Source organism: Populus nigra, chromosome 4, assembly GCF_951802175.1.
Source record: "Populus nigra chromosome 4, ddPopNigr1.1, whole genome shotgun sequence".
Lineage (NCBI taxonomy): Eukaryota > Viridiplantae > Streptophyta > Magnoliopsida > Malpighiales > Salicaceae > Populus > Populus nigra.
In genome coordinates this window covers 10,143,837-10,166,873 of record NC_084855.1, presented here as the reverse complement: position 1 = coordinate 10,166,873, position 23,037 = coordinate 10,143,837, and the positions used below count along the sequence as shown (strand labels likewise).

Genomic DNA, 23,037 nt, shown 5'->3' with positions numbered 1-23,037 from the left:
TGATGATATACCTTTAATGAGATACTTGTGTAAGGCTGTTCATTGTGTAAAAGATAAAATGTTAAGGAGATTTCATAGGAAAAATGCTAAGGTGCAGTCTTTCGTTGCCATTATCAATAAACAGTGGGATTCACAACTAAATAATTATTTTTATACTATGAAATTTTGGTTAAATCCTTGATTTTAATATAATGCCAATTTAATGGACAAACATATGAATGCTATATCTAGATTTCTATGTCATTGATAAATTTATATATGAAAATCTAATATTACAAATCATATTTACTAGTGATATGAAGTTGTTTAGAAATACATTATATAATTTTAGTTGAGCATCTACAAGAAATGATGATGGCAAAATTTTGCTTCTGGATACATTATTATTTTTATATTCAAAGTAATTTAAAATTATATTCTTTGTGACCATCTTACTTATTAACTTTAAATGTAGATGAATGGTGAATTGCAAATCAAACCTGTGCTGTAAGTTTACAAAAATTAGCTTGCTAATCAATTAATTACTTTGCTACGTTGCTCGGTTGGTTTTTTCAAAATGTGATGAAGCATTTCTTAATTTATTGTTTTTGTTAAAATACTGTTTTTTTTTTACTTTTTATTAAAGTGAATTAGTGGAAAAGATTTGTATTTTTTGTTGGCCTAGAGATTAAAAAAATAGTCGACTGATTTATAGCAGTGTTTTTTATTTTTATTTTTTCAAATAGACCCATGATCTAGCCAGTTAGGTCACACCACGTTTAATAACTATGCCCAAAACCCTGCTCGTAAAATCTTGCGATTTTGGCTGCAACCAACTAAATTTATTAACAACATGAGAAAAACGAGAAAGCGGACCCTTTCTCTCCCAGCTACTCCCTACCTTTAGCACAACTTGAATTAGGGTTTGTTTCAAGTAATACTATTGTTTTCTCTTCATTGTCTCTTTTAGCTAATCTTCAATCTTCACAAAGGAAGAATGCCGGATTTTTCCAATCAGATGAGAGCGTCGTCGTCTCTGATTAAACGGCTCAAACAAAGAATGACGAATCCGGCGGCTCTGATGCAGGCTACTAGATCTTTCACTACATTGGAGGGTCACCGTCCTACCATTGTTCATAAACGGAGCCTTGATATTCTACACGATCCATGGTTCAACAAGGTCTCATTCAATTATCATTATTCACCCTTCCTTCTCTTTCCAATTTGAATTTTTGTAACCTTTTGTTTTTAATTTTGTGAAATTGAATAGGGGACAGCGTTTTCTATGACGGAACGCGACCGTCTTGATATACGGGGACTTCTTCCTCCTAATGTTATGTCTTCTGAACAGCAAATTCAACGCTTCAGTATATTTTCCTGTCTAATTTTAGCTGCTCTAAGTTTTTTTTGTTAATTGATTTATTTAAGTGAATTGTGTATTTGGATTATTATCAGTATTATTAGTCTTAGTTAATTATGAAAATGTAGATTTGTTTTGATAAATCACAGTGGTTGACTTGAAGAGGCTTGAAGTGCAAGCAAGAGACGGACCATCTGATCCAAATGCGCTGGCCAAGTGGCGGATACTTAATCGATTACATGATAGAAATGAAACTATGTACTTTAAGGTTATTTTACTTTTTCTCTAATTTTACCTTCAAGTTATTATAGTTTGTAATTTGAAATGGTTTCGGTGAAGTTATTTTATTTTCATAAATAAAGTGTGCAGGAGTTTTCTTTACTATGGATTGAATTTCTGCTGTTTTAGTCCATTTATCTGCTATATTCTTTGGACTATGAGTTTTCAATAGCTATGAATGTTCAATGTTTGATTATAGACATAAGTGGCATTTCCTGCTTTCTGTTCCGTTGTGGAAACCTGACTTCTGTTCATGTCACACTGACTATGAGTTATACGAGCAGTGGAAATTTCATGACAAAGTCCTTTTTATGGTCAGTTCATGGTGATTGGTTGATAACTAGCTATAAGCCCTGTTAATAATGCTTATTAGAGGGAAAAAGGGGGAGATTTATCGTAAAAGGTTGGATGTGCACATTTTTGTTTTCAGTTTGCTGAAAAACTGGGGTAATATATCCCTTCTGCTTCTGTAAAAGTTCCCCTGCTCCCCATCTTTATATTTTTCTGCTTTCCTTTCTTTGTTGTTCCTCTGGTCACTGGTTTGCACACAGTGAGATATCCCGTTATAATGTTAGTTGGTTGACAACCTTAGTTCAAGAGGCCTGTTTATTTGTTGAGTATCAGTTGGTCTCACCCTCCATCTTTGTAATTGATTAGGATGTGTACTGGAAAACAATTCTCTGATATGCACTGTCAGATACGATAAATTTTTATGTATTCTTCTTGCATGTAATGAGAGGATGAATGTTGAATAATAGCTTGTGCATTATACTGTTTGGGGCAGCTGATGACATCATGCACACTAACCTCATAGGCTTCTTTATCCAGTCAATGACATGCGAGGTCATAACTCTATTTCTTAATTTGACAGGTTCTAATTGCCAATATTGAGGAATATGCACCCATAGTCTATACCCCAACTGTTGGTCTTGCTTGCCAAAATTACAGCGGTTTGTTTAGAAGACCAAGGGGAATGTATTTCAGTGCTGAAGACCGTGGAGAAATGATGTCCATGGTGTATAACTGGCCAGCCGAGCAGGTATATTGCATTTATCAGTTGTGCTTAACATAGGACTCCTTTGTTTTCTTTGTTTCTTGAATTATTATTCCATAGGATGACAAAACTAAGAGAGGGGCAGAGGGAAAAGAAACAAAAAAGAAAGGATTATGTTATAATTGCTTGATTGTCATGCCAGGGCCTTTAGGATAGTTTGATGAAGTATATGCAAGGATCTTACTATTCTTGTTTTCTCTCTCTTGATAACTACAGGTTGACATGATTGTTGTTACGGATGGAAGCAGGATATTGGGTCTTGGAGATCTTGGAGTTCAAGGAATTGGTATTGCTATTGGAAAGCTAGATCTGTATGTCGCTGCTGCAGGGATAAATCCTCAAAGGGTATATTCTTGTTTTCCATGTCTCTATTGAATAAACATTTTTTTTGCCTGTTTATATGATAAATGTTCCAAAAAAGCAATAAATATGTTTAACACATGCAAGTTGGATGGGAAGTGGTGTCCATATATCAGTTGTGTTCCCAATACCAACCTGATACCTTTTGATTTGTGCCCACCTTCTAATAAACTGTCTTTATGGGTGAGGAGTCTGAAACAGAAAGTTCTTGCACATAGTTATCAAAGTATAGATGGCACTTGTATGACATGGCAAATCTTTGACCAGAAGTTGTGCCAAATGGATGATGCAAGTTTTCATCACTGCGTGCAGTGTCAATTCTTCAATTTCTAGTAATCATCCATGTATCAGGAATAAATAATCTGAGAAATGTGGCACAAAGCATTTATACTATAGATATTGTGTATCACTACCTTGTGGCATTTGGATTGATATTATGCTGTATTTAATTTCTTTAGGACCTAATATTATATTCACCGTGATGACTTGATTGCATTTTAATGAATTCTTGAGGTGTATAATTATTCTGGTCATTTTTTACTTGACCATGTCTAGACTCGATCATACTTAATTTCATCTCTAACCTTTTACCTGAGTGAATTAGGCAATTTTTTTTTGTTAAACTTTGCTTTGGTTTTGCTTGTACCAGGTGCTTCCTGTCATGATTGATGTTGGAACTAACAATGAGAAGTTGCTCAAAGACCCCCTGTGTAAGTGAATTTCTCTATCTGATAATTTTGAAATCTTTTAGGACATCACAAGAAAGAGCATCTTTATTTATAAAAAGAGCTGTTCACCAATTGTGACATTGTCACACGTATTATCACTACAGTTATTAGAATTTTGTTAGCATTTGTTAGATATGTTTAATTTGTTTCAATGACAAGGGGACACTTGTATTATTCTTTGTGAATAGATCTGGGATTGCAAGAACACCGTCTTGATGGTGATGAGTACATTGCAGTCATTGATGAATTCATGGAGGCAGTGTTTACTCGCTGGCCACATGTGATTGTGCAGGTAACGTAAATTTTTTTATTTACAATTAATCTAGTCAGACACTGATAGACTCTCTCTCTCTCTCTCATCATAATTTTTGTGAACTACTAATGCACTATGATAATTCAGTTTGAAGATTTCCAGAGTAAGTGGGCATTCAAGTTGTTGCAGCGATATAGGAATGCCTACAGAATGTTCAATGATGATGTCCAGGTAATTAAGTATGTGATTTAATAAGATAGCACCTTATCGTTCTCCTAAAGTGTATTGCAGGGGGTGATGTGAATGTACAGTTACATTGCACTTTTAGGTTATAGGCTTGATGTTGTTGCTTGTTGTTGGTTTATCTTTGCTGATGTAGAAAGCAACACTACATGTTTGGTTGGTCTTTGCTAATATAGGAAATATACACGTCAATTTTGCTGCCTTGGAACCCCCAGTCTATAAGAAGACCCTAAGTTATTCATTGAGAATGTTTTAGGTTAATGGTAATTTGGAAGTAAGAAATAGATCAAATAGAAAGAGCATAGGATTTGATGAGAGGCACATATGCAAGAAAGTAATAACACATAGTAGGCCCTGCTCTCCAAACCAAAGAGCCTATTTTTGCTCTTCAGCAAGAAAATTGAGTTTGAAAATAAAAAGGGCTATAGGAAATAATTATAATCTGCAAAGTTTTTATTCCCTTAATAAACAATTTGCATGACATTAAACATCAAGGTAGATAATTGCAAAGGTAATTATCATTTTAGTATTTGTGAAGAGCATGAAAGTGAATTTTTAGAATGTTTGGGAAGGAGCTTAGAAGATGATTAAGTTATTTTTTTATTTGAAATTAAAGCAAATGTTAAATAGCTTGCATTAGTGGATCCCAATAGCAAGGTGCAAGTACAAGTGAAGAAAATGGATTATAAGCTTGAGGAAGAGAGAGAATGCCAAAAAAAAAAAAACACCTTTCTTTTCCCTCCTTGGAAATCCTAACCACCCTGCCTTCATACAAGGCTTTTGGGATTAACTGTTACTCTCCTTAACATTCCCCCCTTCCTAAAATTCAACTGAAAAATGGAACAACTATAGCACCGCCCATTCCCTTTGTTTATCTTCATGACAAAACCCCATAAAGATGGTTGTGATGATTGCCCAATGAGTTTGCAATACTAAGTCGACTGAAAGAACATGCATGTTCTTCCATGACTATGGTTTGAGTGCTTGTTTCCCTTGTCTGTATCATACTTGTTCAATGCATGGGTTGACCCTTTTTGCCTTTATTTTGTCACCAGTGCTTGTAAATTTGCACATTACCTTTATTGAATTTTTATTTTGTTGATTGAATTGTCATGAATGAATGGTTTGCAGAATTAATGAATCAAATGTTGTATTTTATATGCATACAAATTTTTATAGTTTCAACAATTCAACATTTGATCTGCTTGCATGATTTAATTCCAAGGCATGGCACAGGGAACAGCAGGGGTTGCTATAGCTGGTCTTTTAGGAGCTGTAAGAGCACAAGGAAGGCCAATGATTGATTTCCCCAAGCAAAAGATTGTTGTTGCTGGTGCTGGAAGGTAATGTTTGTCCTTCCTCGTCAATGCACAAGTATAAAATTCTTTGGGGTAGACTGGAGATGAAATGTTCAATGTTTTTATCATTTTAATACTTGATTTACACCCAGAAAGTCTAGATTGTTTTTAATAGTAATCTGATTTTCATAATTTGCACTCCATTGATTTGTTGTATGAAAGCATAGATCCTTAAAAACTGCCTTCCTCTTCTTTGCAATAAAAAAAAATCGAGATATGTAAAGTGTAACCAGCATAGACTAGGAGCTAGAATTATCCTTGAATGAGGGAAATTAAACTCAAAGTTGATTCGGATAGTTAAGATGTTGTGAACTTGTTATGCTCTTTGAGACTTGGCTGAAGCTGGGCAATTCAGTTAAAGGGATCAGGCCAAATAAAATGATTGTGGTTGAATTTGTGAACTGGCACTAGGCACTTGCTTGTATGGTACACAATATACCAAGGCTTGTTTGCATAATTTTTGTTCATCTGCAGTGCAGGAATAGGGGTTCTTAATGCTGCCAGGAAAACCATGGCTAGAATGCTGGGAAATAATGAATCTGCTTTTGAAAGTGCAGGAAGACAGTTCTGGGTAGTTGATGCTAAGGTGAGAAATGTTACTTATTGGCCTAGAATTCATATAATGAATCTGCTTTCTGTGTTGGCAAGGTATTGTAAAACTACTGTGATTGATCTAGAAAATCTCATGGAGGCTTCTAGGATCTCCTTTGCTTATTGTAGTTCTGCTTAGAATTTTAAGAATGTTCAATTTGGATCAACCTTCTTGATGTTAGCTTGTTATTCATAATTCAGAGGCCCTTTTCCATGATAGACATGATAATTGAATTTGTTGCTGTTTATTCCCAGGGACTTATTACAGAGGAACGTGAAAATATTGATCTGGAAGCTCTGCCATTTGCAAGGAAGGTCGAAGAAGCTAGTCGTCAAGGATTAAGGGAAGGTGCAAGTCTTGCAGAAGTGGTGCGTAAAACACTCTCTTGATAGTTAATGTTGTACATGCAGCTATGGCTTGGCGGAACCATTTTGGACAAAGCTACCTTACTTTTTAAAAGATTATCGCTTGTGATCGCTGTACTCATCTTGGTTAATCTTTCGTAACTAGGTGCGAGAAGTGAAGCCTGATGTGCTACTTGGATTATCTGCAGTTGGGGGTTTGTTTTCGAAGGAGGTAGGAAGCCTGTCTAATATAGTGATAATTGAAACAAAATCTTATTGTACATGCATGATCCAGTAAATGGGAATTTAGTTTGAGATTTTTTGCGCATATATAAAAGATTATACAAGTGATAAACTACTGTTAATGTAAACTGGATGTTGTGGATACTTGTAGGTATTAGAAGCCCTCAAAGGTTCGACTTCGACTAGACCAGCCATCTTTGCCATGTCAAATCCCACAAAAAATGGTACAAATTTCCCTTATTTGTTTGCTTGCTATTGGTAGGAAAGAAGGCCTGGTTATTTGTGCCATTTCTGAAATTGACCTAATGCATGTTTCTTCTTTCTGTCTTGCTTTCTCTTCCCTTTTCCTCCCTGTGTTGTACAGCTGAATGCACTCCTGAAGAAGCGTTTTCCATTGTGGGTGACAATATTATTTTTGCTAGTGGAAGTCCATTCAAAGATGTGGATCTTGGTATGCATTGCGGCATAAATGTCTTAATCTGATCTTGAATAAATGGCTCTTCAAATTAATGAAGCACCAACGCTTTGTGATTTATTCTCGTGCTTGAAAGCAACCTCTTTGCTACATTTCAACTTGAGATGGATAGTTCTTCCTTCGACATGTGAAGCATGTTTATACTCCATCACAGAGTTTACTTGAAAATTATTAACATGTTTGGAAGAGCTTTTTTAACCTTTTGCTGCTGCAGGAAATGGTCATATTGGCCACTGCAACCAGGGAAACAACATGTATCTCTTTCCAGGGTCAGTTTTCCCAGTTAAACTTTATCAAGGGAAATTAATATAGTCATGCTTATTCCAATTTTTTTTTTTATATAACCACTGATGCATTTATCCATGCAGAATCGGACTTGGGACTCTACTTTCTGGGTCTAGGATCATCTCTGATGGCATGCTACAGGCTGCAGCTGAATGGTATTTCTTACATGTCTTTTCTGAATTAGGTCGACTGAAGCATTATCTACAAATTGTGAAATTACTAGTAGTTCATCATCCAAAACAGTTCAAGAATTTATAAATATTTTCAATTAAATCTGGTGGTGATGGATTTTCAATGGATTTAGATAAACCATGATATAACCAGGAAAGCAAATTAATGAAGCAGCTGGGGAGATTTATAAAGCCATCTTTTTAATAAAGCATTGGGCTCTGGTTTTTCCGTTTAATAATGTAACTGTTTGTATTTTAAGAATCAATAAAAAAAGATGCTTCATTTTTTGGCAATAAAGTTTTGCTATTGACCATCTAACTGCAAGTTGGAAATTACAGCTTAGCTGCGTATATGACAGAAGAGGAGGTTCTAAAAGGGATCATATACCCTTCGACATCTAGGTACATAATCAGGCTCTTTCATCTCTTCAATTTTCTATTCAGTGAGCTGAAAAAGCTTTGCTATCAAAAGGTGTGCATGTTCTTGACTTCATAGCTTCATACATATTTGCAGAATACGAGATATAACAAAGGAAGTAGCTGCAGCTGTGGTGAAGGAAGCCATAGAAGAGGATCTTGCAGAAGGATACCGTGAAATGGACGCTAGAGAGCTCCGAAAACTCAGCCAGGTGTGCTTGCTATTTGTTTGAAAACCTTTTATTTTAGCATTAGCGCGATACTTGAATTCAAAATTGATCATCTCGTTTACATCCATATGGATGATCTAGTTATTAAATTACGAGAATGTGTGTGTGTGTGTGTTACCTAAACTGTATTTTGGGACTTAAGTCTGGTAGCCATATTAATTTTTGCACGTGAATGGCACAGAAAGATCCATACAGCCAACCCCAACTAGTTTGGGATTGAGGCTTAGTTGTTTCTGAATATCAAAATGACATGGATGTCTGATATACAGGACAGCATTAGTTTCTGATTGGTTACTGAAGTATTTAATCATATTTTCACACTTATTCCCAATATCTGCAGTGGAATGTGAATGAGTGAAAGGTCAACTTGTCTTTGAAATGAGTGTAGGTGTGTTGTAGTCTATATGAGAAAGTCAGAATGATTAATTTGTAACGGATGCATTTTGGAAGCTTAATTCTGTTTTCATCTTGGCTGCCACAAGCAGTTGAGAATTCCTGGGCAACTCATTCCACCCTAATTTGATACTAAAGAAACTGAACCTAAATATCTTTGGAGAAAGCTTTTGTCATCAGCTCTGCTGATCTTTTGGTGATATGGACTGCATGGTGGCTCCTGATGTTTTTTTGCTTTCTCGTGCGAGGCCAATTCTGGGAGGCTTTTATTTGACACTCACATGATTTTAACAGGAGGAAATTGAAGAATATGTCAAGAACAACATGTGGAGTCCAGATTACCCAACACTGGTCTATAAGAAAGATTGAAACCTGACCGCCTGAAATCTGAGATACATGAACCAAATTTGTCAGTCGGAGAAAAGTGATGTTCAAATGTCGTCATGATTTTTTCGCTGCAGCTTGGTAAGAGCATTTTTGTATGCTAAATAGGTATCCACTCCATTAAATTGTTTATTAGTGGGCTCTTGTTATGGGTCTACACATCAGTTTTCTCTAATCTCCTTCGTCATGACGTTTCGTGCCCTTTAGCTCCCAACGTGTACAAGCAAGCCAGCTGAAATCTCTTGAAATGGATGTAAATTTGAGCTTGTTCAATTACGCGATTCTTGTAAGAGTATGCCTCAGTGGTGGCTTGTATTGTATGCTCGGGGGGCTCAAGCAACTGTAAATTATTATGTTTTATTTTGTCATGCATGTGCTGCAAATAATTGAATGCTCTCAGATCATTGCGTCTGCAGATGAAACTTTGATCTTTGCATGCTTGTCTTGTGGTTCCTTGTTTGACACTGTTTCTTTCTTTCGTTCATTTCCCCCCCTTAATTAATATCCTATAAAACGACAATGAAGTGACCGAATATCTAATAATAGAAGAAAAGGCACCGGATCATCCACGAAAATGTTATCTGGCGCCTGTCCAATCATGTCGGTTATAATGGTAGAATTTGAGAGATTGTTTTTTTTTTAAAAACTAAATTAGGATAATGGGTTATTGTAGGATAAATTGGTCAATTAATATACAAAACAAAAGACATGTCTAGCTATTTTTCTGATGTCACGAGTCTAAATCTTGATATCAATTCAATTAAATATTGTGAAATTAAATATTGTGAATTATAATATTAATTAAATATTACAGTTAAGAACTGTGATAACATTAATTAAATTTAAAATTAATTAGTTGCCTGAATTGTAATGATTAGTTAAATTTATTGCTCATGTTGTAAGGAAAATTATAAAACTATCAAAATCTAGGTATTAACATGAGATTTTTAAAATTTAAAAATTCAAGGTAGAAGTAGTGATTTTATTATTTTATTCTAGTTTTGCGTGATTAGATTTTCTTTTGGGCATATATACCTATTCCATTGATTTATTAATGTATATGCTAGATTATCTTTGTAATATATCCGGAGCAAATTCTTATCTAATTATAATAGATTTATAATTAACTTATCATAAATTGTAAGTTTGATTATATTATTGACATTGAAAAATAAATAATTATTGTGTAAACAATAATTTTTTGAGATTTTAATTTGAATTTGTTTTTTAGTCTACAAGTTGAAAAGAAAAAAGATGTATGTTTTAACTCATAAAACATATTTAGAATTAAAAATTCATAAAATTATAATTTTTGTATGAAACGGTCGATTGATTTATACAACTGACTCAATCAACTAACCGATTGAGCCAGAGGATTACAATAAATCTAAATATTACGTTGTCGCATTTTAAAAGAGTCATAGTTGTTATTTTAAAGCATGATATTTATCTTATTACACTTAAAAATAATAACATTTAGTAAATGTTATGGTTTGTAAGCCCAAAAACATATTTCACAAAAGTTTTTTTTTAAATAATATTATTTTGCTAAAATCTTTAATTTACCGTGAAAATCAATCCGTTATTATCATAGTCACTGGATATTAACTACTATCTCATTGGACGTGTTAAAGGGGTAACAAAGTAAAATGCTGGCATCTTTTTTATTCTTCTTTCACGAAGGAAGAAGAGGGAAAAACATAAACTCATTTGCTTGGGTACATTCATTCAATGAGTAATCTCTGTGATAATGGCAATAATTTTTTTTTAATCAATTTAAGTTTGACCCAGTCATGAGTCGATACCATTCAGCTGAGAACGTTTCAAAAGGGTGGAGTATAAAAATGATCTTTTGTAATAGTTAATTCTTATAGACTGGTAATGATATACACTAGAAATCATTGTCTGCCTGCCCGTTTTCATTTTATTAACTATTGCGCTTATAAAATAAAAATATATTTTCAGGTTCTGCCTATCAAACTGGAACGGGATGTGGTTGCGTATTTGGAATGCTGTTAGGCAAAAAATTGAAATTTTAGTTGTTTAAAATTAATTTTTTATGTTTTTGAATTGTTTTAATATATTGATATTAAAAATAAAATTTAAAAAATAATAAAGAATATTATTTAAATATATTTTTGAAAAAAAATACTTTAAAAAACAACTATTATTATAATATAAAAAACCATCTTTATATAAATCTAAATTCAATTTCCAAACAATAAATAAATATTATTTGATGCAAAATAAAAGACTATTATTATAATATAAAAAACCATCTTTGTATAAATCTAAATTCAATTTCCAAACAATAAATAAATATTATTTGACCCAAAATAAAAGATGAATGCTTTGTAAATTACATCCCATGAATACTCAAACAAAAAATAAAAATTATTTCACCTAAAACGAAGATGGATACTAATGTTTAAGTTTTTATTTAAGGATGTGATAAATATTATTTTTTAAATAAATATTTATTTGAGAATATATTAAAGTAATATATATTTTTAAAATTTATTTTTTATATTAATAAATCAAAATAATCTAAAAATACATAAAAATAAATAATCTAAAAATTAATTTTTTTTTTAAATATAGTTATAACGCAATGTCAAACAATACACGTTATATAATTTACAATGCTGTAAAAGACAATGGGGTCCACAATTTTCCCAACGTTCAAAATTCAAAAAATCTCGAACGCGTGAAAGAAAGAAGAAATATAGAAGGCGCCACCAAGGACGGAGCCTACAGAGTCAAGTTGGTACAGTCACGGTCACCGGGCACGCGCGCGCACTGGATTAACCCACCGACCGTGACGTTTCAAACAAAACAGGCACCTCAAAGCCAGACTTCCAGAAACAAGAAAAACAAGGATTTAGCGTCCGTTTGAAGTCCAGAGCAACTGCTGTCCTTCTTCGCTCCTTCCTGAGCTGAAAATTCTCTCGCTGCTCTTACTTGTTCTAGAGAAACAAAATTCAGTTTATTTTAGTCTTTTTTTTTTCAAAGATGACAACCATGGAGAGCTTGATAGGGCTGGTAAATAGAATCCAGAGAGCCTGTACAGTTCTCGGAGACTACGGTGACGATGATAACTCTTTCTCTTCCCTTTGGGAAGCTCTCCCTTCTGTAGCCGTCGTTGGTGGACAGGTGACAAGACGCTCTTTCTTCTCTTATGTTTTCTTTTCAACTAAGTAATTTAGCGGCAACGTTTGAAGTTTTTCTAGTTAGAAAGAAATTTGAGAGAATTCAGGGGAATCGTTGCAGAGAGAGACAAGGCGATATATTTTGGGGATAAAATTGTGATTTGATTTTGGATTTTTGCGTGCTGAGAACATCAGAGTTCAGGAAAATCTTCAGTCTTGGAAAGCATTGTCGGTCGAGACTTTCTTCCCAGAGGATCAGGTCTGATCCTTTCTGTTTTTTCCTCTTTTATTAGTTTATACAAAATGTTTGTTCTTAAAGTGTTTTTTGTGTTTTTCTCTTTTAATTTTAATTAATTGCAGGGATTGTGACAAGGAGGCCTCTGGTGCTGCAGCTACATAAAACTGAGGATGGATCACAAGAATATGCTGAATTTCTTCATCTACCGAAACAACGATTCACTGATTTTTGTATGTTTGTTATGCGCTATTACTTGTTTCATTTCTACTTATTTTCTTGTAAATTTGACAAAATTGACGCTGAACTGTTGTTTTTCCTTTCTTTCTTTGTTCCCCCCCTATATGTAGCTGTGGTGCGCAAGGAAATTCAGGATGAAACTGATAGAGTCACAGGGAAAACCAAACAGATTTCTCCTGTTCCTATCCATCTCAGCATCTACTCTCCAAACGGTGTGTGATTATTTCTGTCATTTTTATTTGATCTTATTGTGTGTTTGTTAATGAGGTGCAAGAGCTTTTTTGTGATGTTTTTTTTGCCCCAAATGCATTTTAAATAGCACTTTCCAATTGCATTACAAAACGCAGCTTAAACATTCATGCATTAATCTTGAGCTGTGGTGTTTTCTTATGTTGTTGTCTCTCTTGATTTTTGAATTTACAGTTTACTTGATTTGCTTTGTTTTGCAGTTGTCAACTTAACCCTGATTGATTTACCTGGTTTAACAAAAGTTGCTGTTGGTATGTTTTTGCTTTATTGATCATTTTGTATTTTATCTATAAGCAATGAATGATAACAAATGTGTTAATCTTAAGATGGACAACCTGAAAGTATTGTTCGAGACATTGAGGCAATGGTCCACAGTTATGTTGCGAAGGTAATGATGCTTTAGCATTTCATTTTTTAACTGGGAAACGATGCATTTCTGTGCAATTATGGTCATTTGGGAGGGTTTTATTTTCTTTCAAACAGAATGTAGTCAAACTGTCGTGGTATTTTAAACATGGCTGCATGATGAACCATGCTTAATTATTCTAGTCTCTATCTTGCATTACATGTTTTATATCCGAGTCTTTTATGGCCCAAGGGACTGGTGGGACTTTCAAAAATAGGACGCATCCGCTATATTTTGACATTTCTTGCTGGAATTTAAGCGTTAAATGAAATTCCCTGGTGCGAAAATGTGTTTGAACATGTCCCTTAGCAGTTTAGGACTTTTGATTCTGCAATGAATTGCATAGATGCATGATAAAGATATGAAATGCACAATATTCTTGTGTCCATATAAGATCTTTTGTCTTGCATGTTTTATGTTCTAACTGATCATGCTAAATGTTTGCAGCCAAATTGTCTTATACTAGCAATATCTCCAGCCAATCAAGATATAGCTACTTCAGATGCTATCAAACTTTGTAGGGAAGTGGATCCCACAGGTACATATGTTCTCATATAGCTGAGTGCCTGAGCCCTGTAGGTTACTGGAAACTCTTTGTTGTTTGTTTTAATTTTCTCAGAAATATTCTTGTTCATAACTTGCACAGGAGAACGAACCTTTGGGGTGCTGACCAAGTTGGATTTGATGGACAAAGGAACCAATGCATTAGATGTAATCTCCACCTCTCTCTCTTACAAACACGCGCACTCGCAAAAAAATTAATATGTAGTTATTTATATAAAATCACTTGTTTCATAACCAAGGAATAAAAATTTTATTTGCTGTTCGGACATAAGGTTCTCGAAGGAAGATCATATCGGCTGCAGCATCCTTGGGTTGGAATTGTGAACCGGTCCCAAGCCGACATCAATAAGAACGTTGACATGATTGTGGCTAGGCACAAGGAGCGCGAATACTTTGCAACTAGTCCTGATTATGGGCATTTAGCCAGTAAAATGGGTTCAGAATATCTTGCAAAACTTCTCTCAAAGGTTTGATATTTTTTTATGTTGTGTTAACTCTAGCACTTCTTCCTTTAAGAAAATTAAGGAAAAAAAATAGGGAATCATTTTAATGACGTGACTTTGCTTTCAGAATTTAGAGTCTGTAATTAGAGCTCGCATACCAAGTATCACATCCACGATTAACAATAGTATTGACGAGCTTCAATCAGAATTGGACCATCTGGGTAGGCCTATTGCTGTTGATGCAGGGGTAAGTAGCTTATTTCTTTCCCAGTCATTCCTTGCTGACATCCATTTTATTCTGAGTGTATGATTGATGTTTTGTGCTTTAGGCCCAATTATACACCATCTTGGAACTTTGTCGTGCATTTGACAGGATATTCAAAGAGCATCTGGATGGAGGGTAATTATTTCTACTCTTTTACCTAAACTTCAAAAATATAATATTTGAATTCGAAAGTTGTATTGTAAACCTTTCCTAAAATCAATTGCTATTTATTCAAGTTGTTCACTATTGATTTTATCTACCTCTTATATATATATAGACTGTGGAGTTCAATTTTAAAGGGATAGGTATGGAAGATCCATTTTCAACTGTTCATTTTTTATTTTCAAAAAATGATAGAACTGAGTTCATAGGAGTGGTCTTGATAGTAGAAATTGCTGGTTTAGCTCGTACTGTGTAAGTAAAACATGATTAAAGAAGACCTTAATACTAGTTTAGCTCAAACAAACAATTTAAAATGTCTTCATACTTTAGACCGGCTTCAATCTCAAACTCAAATATCACAGGAACCTCAAACTCAAATATCACTGGAATTAGGGTGATCAACCAAGAGAAAATAAATATATAAAATTCTCAAAACAATAGACATTTAGGAAATCCCTAAAATGGTCTACAAAAATTCTATGATCGTATTAGGTTAGTTTTTTTCAAAAAAATGTATTACACCTTTAAAAGGAAATTTTCCTTTATTCAATGATTATGAAACCATTATACTTTTGTCCTAAACATCCCTCAACCATTACAAAAAGAAACACAACTACATCCACATATAATTAGTTTAAGGAGGTGTTAAAGTCTTTATCCAATGAAAGCCTTAATACTATGATACTTATGGTTCTTAGGGATTATAAATTCTTAGGATTTGATGATATTTTGTCAGGAATAATTTAGTCTAGCTTTTTGTAGTGGACTAATATATTTAATTGTTACATGATCAAGTCACAAAAAAAACTTCAAAGTATTTCTTGGGCTTTCCATGACTGACAATGGATTGAGTTGTTCTGGAAGGGATGTAACCTGCAAAACAAAGTCCTATTTTGTGTGTTAGGGGATCCTATGATGCTTAAGTTAGTTTAGTGAAAGTTTAATAGGAATGATGAACAAGGAAAAGAAAAATGATCGAATGATGCAGACATTGTGAGCAAAAACATGTGTTTGTGTGTTGTAGGGAGTTGAGTGATCTGCTCTTAATGGTTGGGCAGTGGGGAACTTATACATCTTATCCTATGACTTACCTTGAAGATTTACCTTGGAAAGATAAAAATCAAGCGTCACTCTTTATAGGAGGGTGACAATGCTAGCGTAGCTTTTCTGTAAAGGTGGCTAATATGATGTCTACAAGGATGGTAAAAGCTTTAGGCCTGCCAAGATGCTTAACTTGATGAAATAAGTAGCTGATTAGTTATAGAAAACAACGTTTAATTTGGTTATGTTATTGGGCATTAGAACTTGCAAGTGTGCGGTTAGTATTTTTGTATGAAAAATAAAAAATTATTGAAATTTATGTAAAAATAAAGGAGATAGAAAAGAGAATGTAGAGAGAGAAACTTTGGTCAAGCTATGTCTAGTTGTTTGGACCGTAGAGGTTGTCCGTTTGGGCACGAACCAAACAATTAGGGATGGCAAAATGACTCACCCATGACAGGAGTAATTTATTCGTAAGATGAGTAATGTTTTCCTATACACTCGTGAAGAAATGCTCACATGGTAATGTCATGGTGTAAAGGTGGGGCAAGACGTGAAAGAGTCAAGATGTGTGGGTGGATATAAGAGTCAGGAGTCACGGGTTTGGCACTTTGCTTACAGAAAGCATGGCCTTGTCGAGTAATTGCTTTGAGTTTTGCCCTGCATGATGAGTCGTGGAGTCATGGTGGCCATATGTTAAGACAATAGAAATGTGGAGCCATTCCAACAAGTAGTGTTAGTAGCAATGCATGCATTGGAGCCTTGTTTACAGAAAGCATGGCCTTGTCGGGTAATTGCTTTGAGTTTTGCCCTGCATGATGAGTCGTGGAGTCATGGTGGCCATATGTTAAGACAATAGAAATGTGGAGCCATTCCAACAAGTAGTGTTAGTAGCAATGCATGCATTGGAGCCTTGTTTTTGCTCATGACATTACATGTCAGTTTGCATGTCTTGCTAGGAAAAGGACAATTGTTGGCTGTTGGCCATTGGATTGTGAGGCACTCGTGAATGCATGTCTTGTCCATGGGTTTTTGCAAGGTTCAGAATCTTGGGAATGCTGGTGAAAATGCACTCTTCCAATGCTTTCAATGTTGCCTTTCAAGGCTGATTCCATGGATGTTTCATGCAGCATATGGAGCCCTTAAATCATGCATTGTGAATTCATGTGCATCGCTGATTTGTGGTTCCAGCCTTATTGTTTTGCCATCTTAGTGCATTCACACAGGTTGAGCTAGCGCTAATAGTGCATGCATTAGGTGCACTTGATGTATAAAGTCCATATTGGAGAGCATGTAACACATGTGCATTCATAAAGAAAACCAACCAAAAACTCTAATCCTTTTTCTTCCTTTAACACAACTTTTTAGCTAACAAATTTTTGTACTATTACATAGGAGTTGTGAACCACATAGTACCCACTTGCAAAGCTTGCATCTTTTAGAGTTGTAACATTTGTTATAATCTTTTTTGGAGCTACAACTATAATTGAAACTGGGAGAAACATAAGTGTTAGCAAACCTAGTGTACTGGTCTTGTAACTTCTTGTGTCAGTATCGATATTTATTTGTTTGGAGCTAGACTGGCCAAAAAGAGCTAGAACTAGGAGAAACAATTTTTCTTGTGGTTCATGAGTTCATTTAGTATAACGGTTCTTGCTTGGGTTTTTTTTTCACATAGAATAACTTGACTCTCATACCATGTTAGTATACCATAATAATAAATTACATTTTATTATTGGGAGTTCATGCAATTATTATCTATACTTGCATTCTTTTATTCGTGGGTGAGTCACCATTCCTTTTATTTTAAATTATGTTAGATGCAGCTGAGTGGTTTAGGAGAACATTATTTGTCAATAGATGTCATTATGAGAACATTATATGGCAACTAAAATGCCATTAGAAATAGGAGTAGCCAATCATCACCAACAATACCTTTGTCGCCTTCCTATTCATATGATGATATTTGTCATAGCACCATCATAGAAAAAATATTAGATAAAATAAATAATGATTTATTAGGAGCAGGTTATCAAGCTAGAATACCTTATCCCATGAGACAATCAACAAAGTCCTTAAGGGTAGAAGATGTGGGGAGTCTGAAATAATAGTCCCCGTAAGTATATTTAGATATGGATATATACTCTCTCTTATTGGTAGATTGGAGAGGTGAATAGATTATCGTAAGATACAATGGTCCTATTTTGTTGTTTTGAGAACATGAAAAGTGGAGGTGTTTCGCTTCCTGAAGAGTGCATGTACCTAGTTGCAATACCTTTATTACTTTAACCAATTCTAAAAGAATTTTATGTAGTCAACTCCGGTTCACATTCAAGTCAAGATTTTAGAATGTGAAAACGAAGATAGAGGAAAAGATAGTGAAGGTGGAGAATCTACAATAATAGCCTCAATCATAAGATGTACAATTGGAGAACGTGTTCTCAATCTCTCATTGTTAAGCTCTCTTGACTTGTTTAAGGGAACTAGAACTACTTGAAAAAAACACAGAACAAGATATCAAAGTGTGAGGTAGAAAGAAAATTAAATATGGCCATATTCACATTGTTGTAAAGGAAACCCTTTAGTCAAAAACATCACATTATATTTATCTCGGCTATTCCAGGGTTGATTACATAATTTTTTTTCCGAAGGACTAATGTATTTTACGATAATCTATTTACCTCTCAATCCAAGTATGAACTCTAATTTACCCTGAAATACATTTGTCAAAGGACTGTGAGGATGATGATAAAATATGAAGAATTGGGTTGGGTTCAATCTACTCTAGGCACACCAACTCAACTCAAAACAGTTTTTGAAGATAAACACGAAAGGAGTTTCTCCAAAGTGTCTGATAAACCTCTTAAAGGACGCAAGTATTATCCAATTATAAGGGTAAAGCATACTCAAAACACATCTCATAATTAAGGAATACATTTCTCACAAAATTAGTAAAAGAGAGTTTATATCTATATCTGAATATACTCACGGGAACAATTATTTCGGACGTCCTACACATTATGTTATCATCATGATAAGGAATTTTATCATGGTAACCAACTCCTAATAAATCATTATTTATTTTATCTGTAATTTGTGATGCAAAAACAAATATCATCATACAAATGAAAAATGTTTATGGTGGCATTTTTATTATTAGATAATGTTTTTATAAACCACTCAGTTATACCTAACTACTTTAAAAAAAATAAATGGTGACTTACTCCTGGATAGAAGTATGGTTGGTAATTTTGTGAACTTCTAAGAATGAAATGCAATTTGTTGTGCTGGTACACTTTTATGGTATGCATGTCAGGTTACATCGTGTGAAGAAATTAGCTTAAGCAATGTTACAATGAATGAACTCACGAGGAAAAAATATTCTCTTGTTTCTAGCTCTTGTTATCTGGTATTAGTCTAGCTCTAAACAAAGAAATGTTAGCATTGCTGCAAAAAGTAACAAGACCCGAGTTTGCTAATAGTTATGTTTCTCATGGTTCTAGTTGTAGCTGTAACTCCAAGAAAAGTTATAACAAATATTATAATTTTGAGAGATGCAATCAGGTAGTTGAGCTAAAAAAATCTTTATTTTTCAATAAGAAATTTTCAGGGTGTTATATGGTCTAGCTCAAAGTACAAGGGAGTGAAGGCTCTTGTGTAATGATATGAAAATCTGAAGATTGGAAAGTTGTGTTGAAGGAATAAGAAGAATTGAAGTTTTTGCTAGGTTTTTTATGCGTGCATATGTATTTTCTGCTCTCCACGCCACATGCATTACCTTTATACATCTAGGGCACCCAATAAATGCACTGCTAGCACCAACTCAACCTATGCATGCACTAAGCTGGAAAAATTGATAATGGCAAGGAATTCGGTCTAGTTGGAACCATGAATGCACATGAATTCACAACGCATGTCACGGGTAGGTCCTTTTGCTATGAGATGGTAGAACCGCGGGTAATTGATGAATATATGTATAAAAAAAATTTGATTTTTCCCGAAGGACCACCATTTGCAGCCTAAATGATGATACTTAGCCCGACCAAAATTTCAATAATTTTATAATTTTCATATAAAAATTCTAACCACACACACATGTAAGTTACAATGCCCACTCTATCCCCTTTTAATTGTTCAATAACTTGGCCAAATTAAATGTTTTTTCTATGGTCAATAAGGATTAAGATTTCCTCTTCAGGATCAGCTGCTGCTTGTTTCACAAATTAAGCATCTTGACAAACTTATGCTTTTACAATTCTTGTAAAAATTAGATTAGCCACTCTTACATGATGAGCTACATTAACATTATCCCTACTATGGTGAGCTATGCTTCATCTTCATTTTTACCATGTTACGCTTCATTTTTCCAAGGTAAATCTTCCCCGGTAATCATCGAACAAAATTTATAAATACCTCCTTGCTCAACGAGACACAACACCACTCATCTTCCTACAACACATAAACACCTATTTTTACTCGCGATTTCTATGCTATTTGATCATTTTTCTTTTCATTCCTATTAAACTTTTGGTTAAACTGATTTAAATATCAGAGGGTCTCTAACACACAAAAATATGTGGAAAACCTAATCAATTCATTTGTAGTTGTGAAAAACCTAATCAATCCTTTAAAGTTTTTTCAGTGACTCCATCACTTCCCATCCAAGTTTATTGAAACCAAGATTTTTTCATCAGATGATGGATATGTGGAATCAAGAGTGTTAATATTTCTAGTGGATTGAGTTGTATTAGAAACAATTTGAGATTTTAATTGAGAAAGGCAATTTTCAATTTCTATGGAGAATTTTGATGAAATCTTATATGGTCTGAAAATTAGTCTAGAAACTACAAAAGTTTTTGAAATAATTGTTTTAGAACTACTGGAACTGAGGCTTTTTTGTTTGTCAATTGATCACCTAGAGATTATATAAGTTTGCTGGTATAATTATTTTGTTCAAATTTGTTTTTACGATTGAGCTCTTCATGTTCTTTTTTTTTTTTTTCAAGGAGATGCAATTGATGAAGAAACTTTAAAATTGAAATTAATATCTTCCCTGGTAATTCTTGATAACCATTTCTAGAAAGGAAATTGTGGTTCTCACTCTTGTGGAGGTTGAAACTGACAAACCTGACCTTTTATGTCTAATATTCGTGGTCTTTGGATATACTTTAAGAAAAGTCTTTTCTGCTAGGGATTAAGTTTCTCCTGATTTCTGATATTCGTGATCTTTGGATATACTTTAAGAAAAGTCCTTTCTGCTAGGGATTAAGTTTCTTCTGATTTCTGAACCCTAATGAACTTGTTGGGATCTTAAATATTGTCACTTGCCTATTCCGGTTTGTGCCCTGGTGATTTGGTTATCTTATGGATGAACTACTGTGCACTCTGCTTTACATAAACGTGATTATACATGAACGAAATGGCTATATATTTGACAAACTAAACGTCTAAACCTTACACAAAAAAATTATAAAAATCATTTTTTACATTGGTTAGAATAACATTTTTTTTATTTCTCCAACATCTTAGATAGATTAGTTAATCTCCTTCTCACATCTAATAAGACCTTTGGATTTTTAATTCCAGGCGACCTGGAGGTGACCGCATTTATGGAGTTTTCGATAATCAGCTCCCTGCTGCTTTGAGAAAGCTACCATTTGATCGGCATCTCTCCCTTCAGAATGTAAAGAGGGTGGTCTCAGAGGCAGATGGTTATCAGCCACATCTGATTGCTCCAGAGCAAGGTTACCGTCGTCTAATTGATAGCGCACTGAATTATTTTAGAGGCCCAGCAGAAGCCTCTGTGGATGCTGTAAGTAGTCTAAATTTCTGCATTTACCTTATTTTAAATCTCTTTGGATTATCCGGAAGGGATAAAATGGTTGATGGAAATTTCACCAGATCCTTGGCTGACTTGGATATTGTTGTCCAGGTTCACTTTGTCTTGAAAGAGCTTGTCAGGAAGTCAATTGCAGAAACTCAGGTAAATTTTTTATTTTTACCTATTGTTTGCTTTTGCTTTTTATAAGCACCAATTTTTCTTCTATCAGCAAGAACATGAATTTTCACCATGACATGAAACAGGAATTAAGGCGTTTTCCATCTCTGCAAGCTGAATTAGCTGGTGCTGCTAACCAGGCCTTGGAAAGGTTCCGAGAGGGTAGTAAGAAGACAGCTATTCGATTAGTAGATATGGAATCTTCATATTTAACTGTGGATTTCTTTCGAAGGCTTCCTCAGGAAGTGGATAATGGAGGAAATCCAGCTTCCTCAACTGTGGACCGATATACAGAGATGCACTTCAGGAGGATCGGGTCAAACGTGTCCTCTTATGTTGGTATGGTGTCTGAGACACTCAAGAGCTCAATTCCCAAGGCTGTGGTTCATTGCCAAGTTAGAGAAGCCAAACACTCATTGCTAAACCACTTCTACACACAAATTGGGAAGAAAGAGGTACGCTATCCCTGAAATTTTATATGCATCTTATAATCGAACTCATTTGCACGAATTCTTGTTGGAATTCAATGGTTGCTTGGAGTAATTTTCTTTCTTTTGGCCATGGGTGATTTTGCTAGTTGGTCCAAGCATGTGATTGCTCTCATGGATGCTTGGAGTTATTCTTTTTTCTTTTGGCCAAGTGCAATTTTGTTACTTGTCCCAAGCATGTGATTGCTCTTTGACGGTCAATAATTTTCACTTGCATTTTAGGGTAAGCAGCTTTCACAGTTATTAGATGAAGACCCGGCATTGATGGAAAGAAGGCAGCAGTGTGCAAAGAGGCTTGAATTATACAAGGCAGCTAGGGATGAGGTTGATTCTGTATCGTGGGCTCGATAAGGTGGATCTATATTTGAAATACTTTGTATTATACTGAATCTCTTTATGAAATACTTTTTGTATTATAGCGGCTTAAATTGGCGATCCAGACTCTTGATGGGTGAAATTCTTTTTCCTGGCCGCTGATATTTTCTTACCGATGTATTTACAAGTCATGTGGATTCTAGTCTTGAAAAAAATGATTCATTTTCATTTGAAATACAAAGGAGCAAGGCCCAATAAACTAAGTCTTACTTTCATTTGGTAATGGTGTTGTGCAGCCATTGATGACTAATTCTTGGTACATGCGTAATATGTGA

General features: G+C 34.5%; 2 protein-coding genes across 2 annotated transcripts; both read left to right on the top strand.

The window, feature by feature from the left end:
• The first annotated feature begins 784 nt into the window (after positions 1-784).
• LOC133692794 (NAD-dependent malic enzyme 62 kDa isoform, mitochondrial) lies at positions 785-9,587 on the top strand. The gene is made up of 19 exons (XM_062113941.1): positions 785-1,159; positions 1,250-1,346; positions 1,489-1,607; positions 2,490-2,657; positions 2,889-3,017; positions 3,682-3,742; positions 3,949-4,052; positions 4,161-4,244; positions 5,493-5,599; positions 6,089-6,200; positions 6,461-6,574; positions 6,717-6,782; positions 6,945-7,017; positions 7,158-7,244; positions 7,483-7,537; positions 7,637-7,708; positions 8,063-8,125; positions 8,238-8,352; positions 9,058-9,587. Exons 1-19 carry the CDS (start codon positions 977-979, stop codon positions 9,130-9,132), a joined length of 1,884 nt encoding a protein of 627 aa, XP_061969925.1. The 5' UTR covers positions 785-976; the 3' UTR covers positions 9,133-9,587.
• Positions 9,588-11,870: 2,283 nt separating this feature from the next.
• On the top strand, positions 11,871-22,985 carry LOC133690990 (phragmoplastin DRP1E-like). The gene is made up of 15 exons (XM_062111279.1): positions 11,871-12,300; positions 12,492-12,555; positions 12,657-12,764; positions 12,882-12,983; positions 13,221-13,271; positions 13,347-13,408; positions 13,874-13,964; positions 14,073-14,137; positions 14,263-14,457; positions 14,561-14,680; positions 14,763-14,833; positions 21,488-21,713; positions 21,834-21,884; positions 21,986-22,354; positions 22,610-22,985. Exons 1-15 carry the CDS (start codon positions 12,160-12,162, stop codon positions 22,736-22,738), a joined length of 1,845 nt encoding a protein of 614 aa, XP_061967263.1. The 5' UTR covers positions 11,871-12,159; the 3' UTR covers positions 22,739-22,985.
• Positions 22,986-23,037: the final 52 nt, after the last annotated feature.

What these genes read in the sequence shown, in the direction of transcription:
- LOC133690990 (XM_062111279.1), top strand. Translation starts at nt 12,160, where the DNA reads ATGACAACCATGGAGAGCTTGATAGGGCTGGTAAATAGAATCCAGAGA. An exon ending in TTTAACAAAAGTTGCTGTTG is followed by an intron (nt 13,272 to 13,346) that starts GTATGTTTTTGC and finishes GTTAATCTTAAG; the next exon opens with ATGGACAACCTGAAAGTATT. An exon ending in TCCACAGTTATGTTGCGAAG is followed by an intron (nt 13,409 to 13,873) that starts GTAATGATGCTT and finishes AAATGTTTGCAG; the next exon opens with CCAAATTGTCTTATACTAGC.
- LOC133692794 (XM_062113941.1), top strand. Translation starts at nt 977, where the DNA reads ATGCCGGATTTTTCCAATCAGATGAGAGCGTCGTCGTCTCTGATTAAA. An exon ending in ATAACTGGCCAGCCGAGCAG is followed by an intron (nt 2,658 to 2,888) that starts GTATATTGCATT and finishes TGATAACTACAG; the next exon opens with GTTGACATGATTGTTGTTAC. An exon ending in GTTGTTGCTGGTGCTGGAAG is followed by an intron (nt 5,600 to 6,088) that starts GTAATGTTTGTC and finishes GTTCATCTGCAG; the next exon opens with TGCAGGAATAGGGGTTCTTA.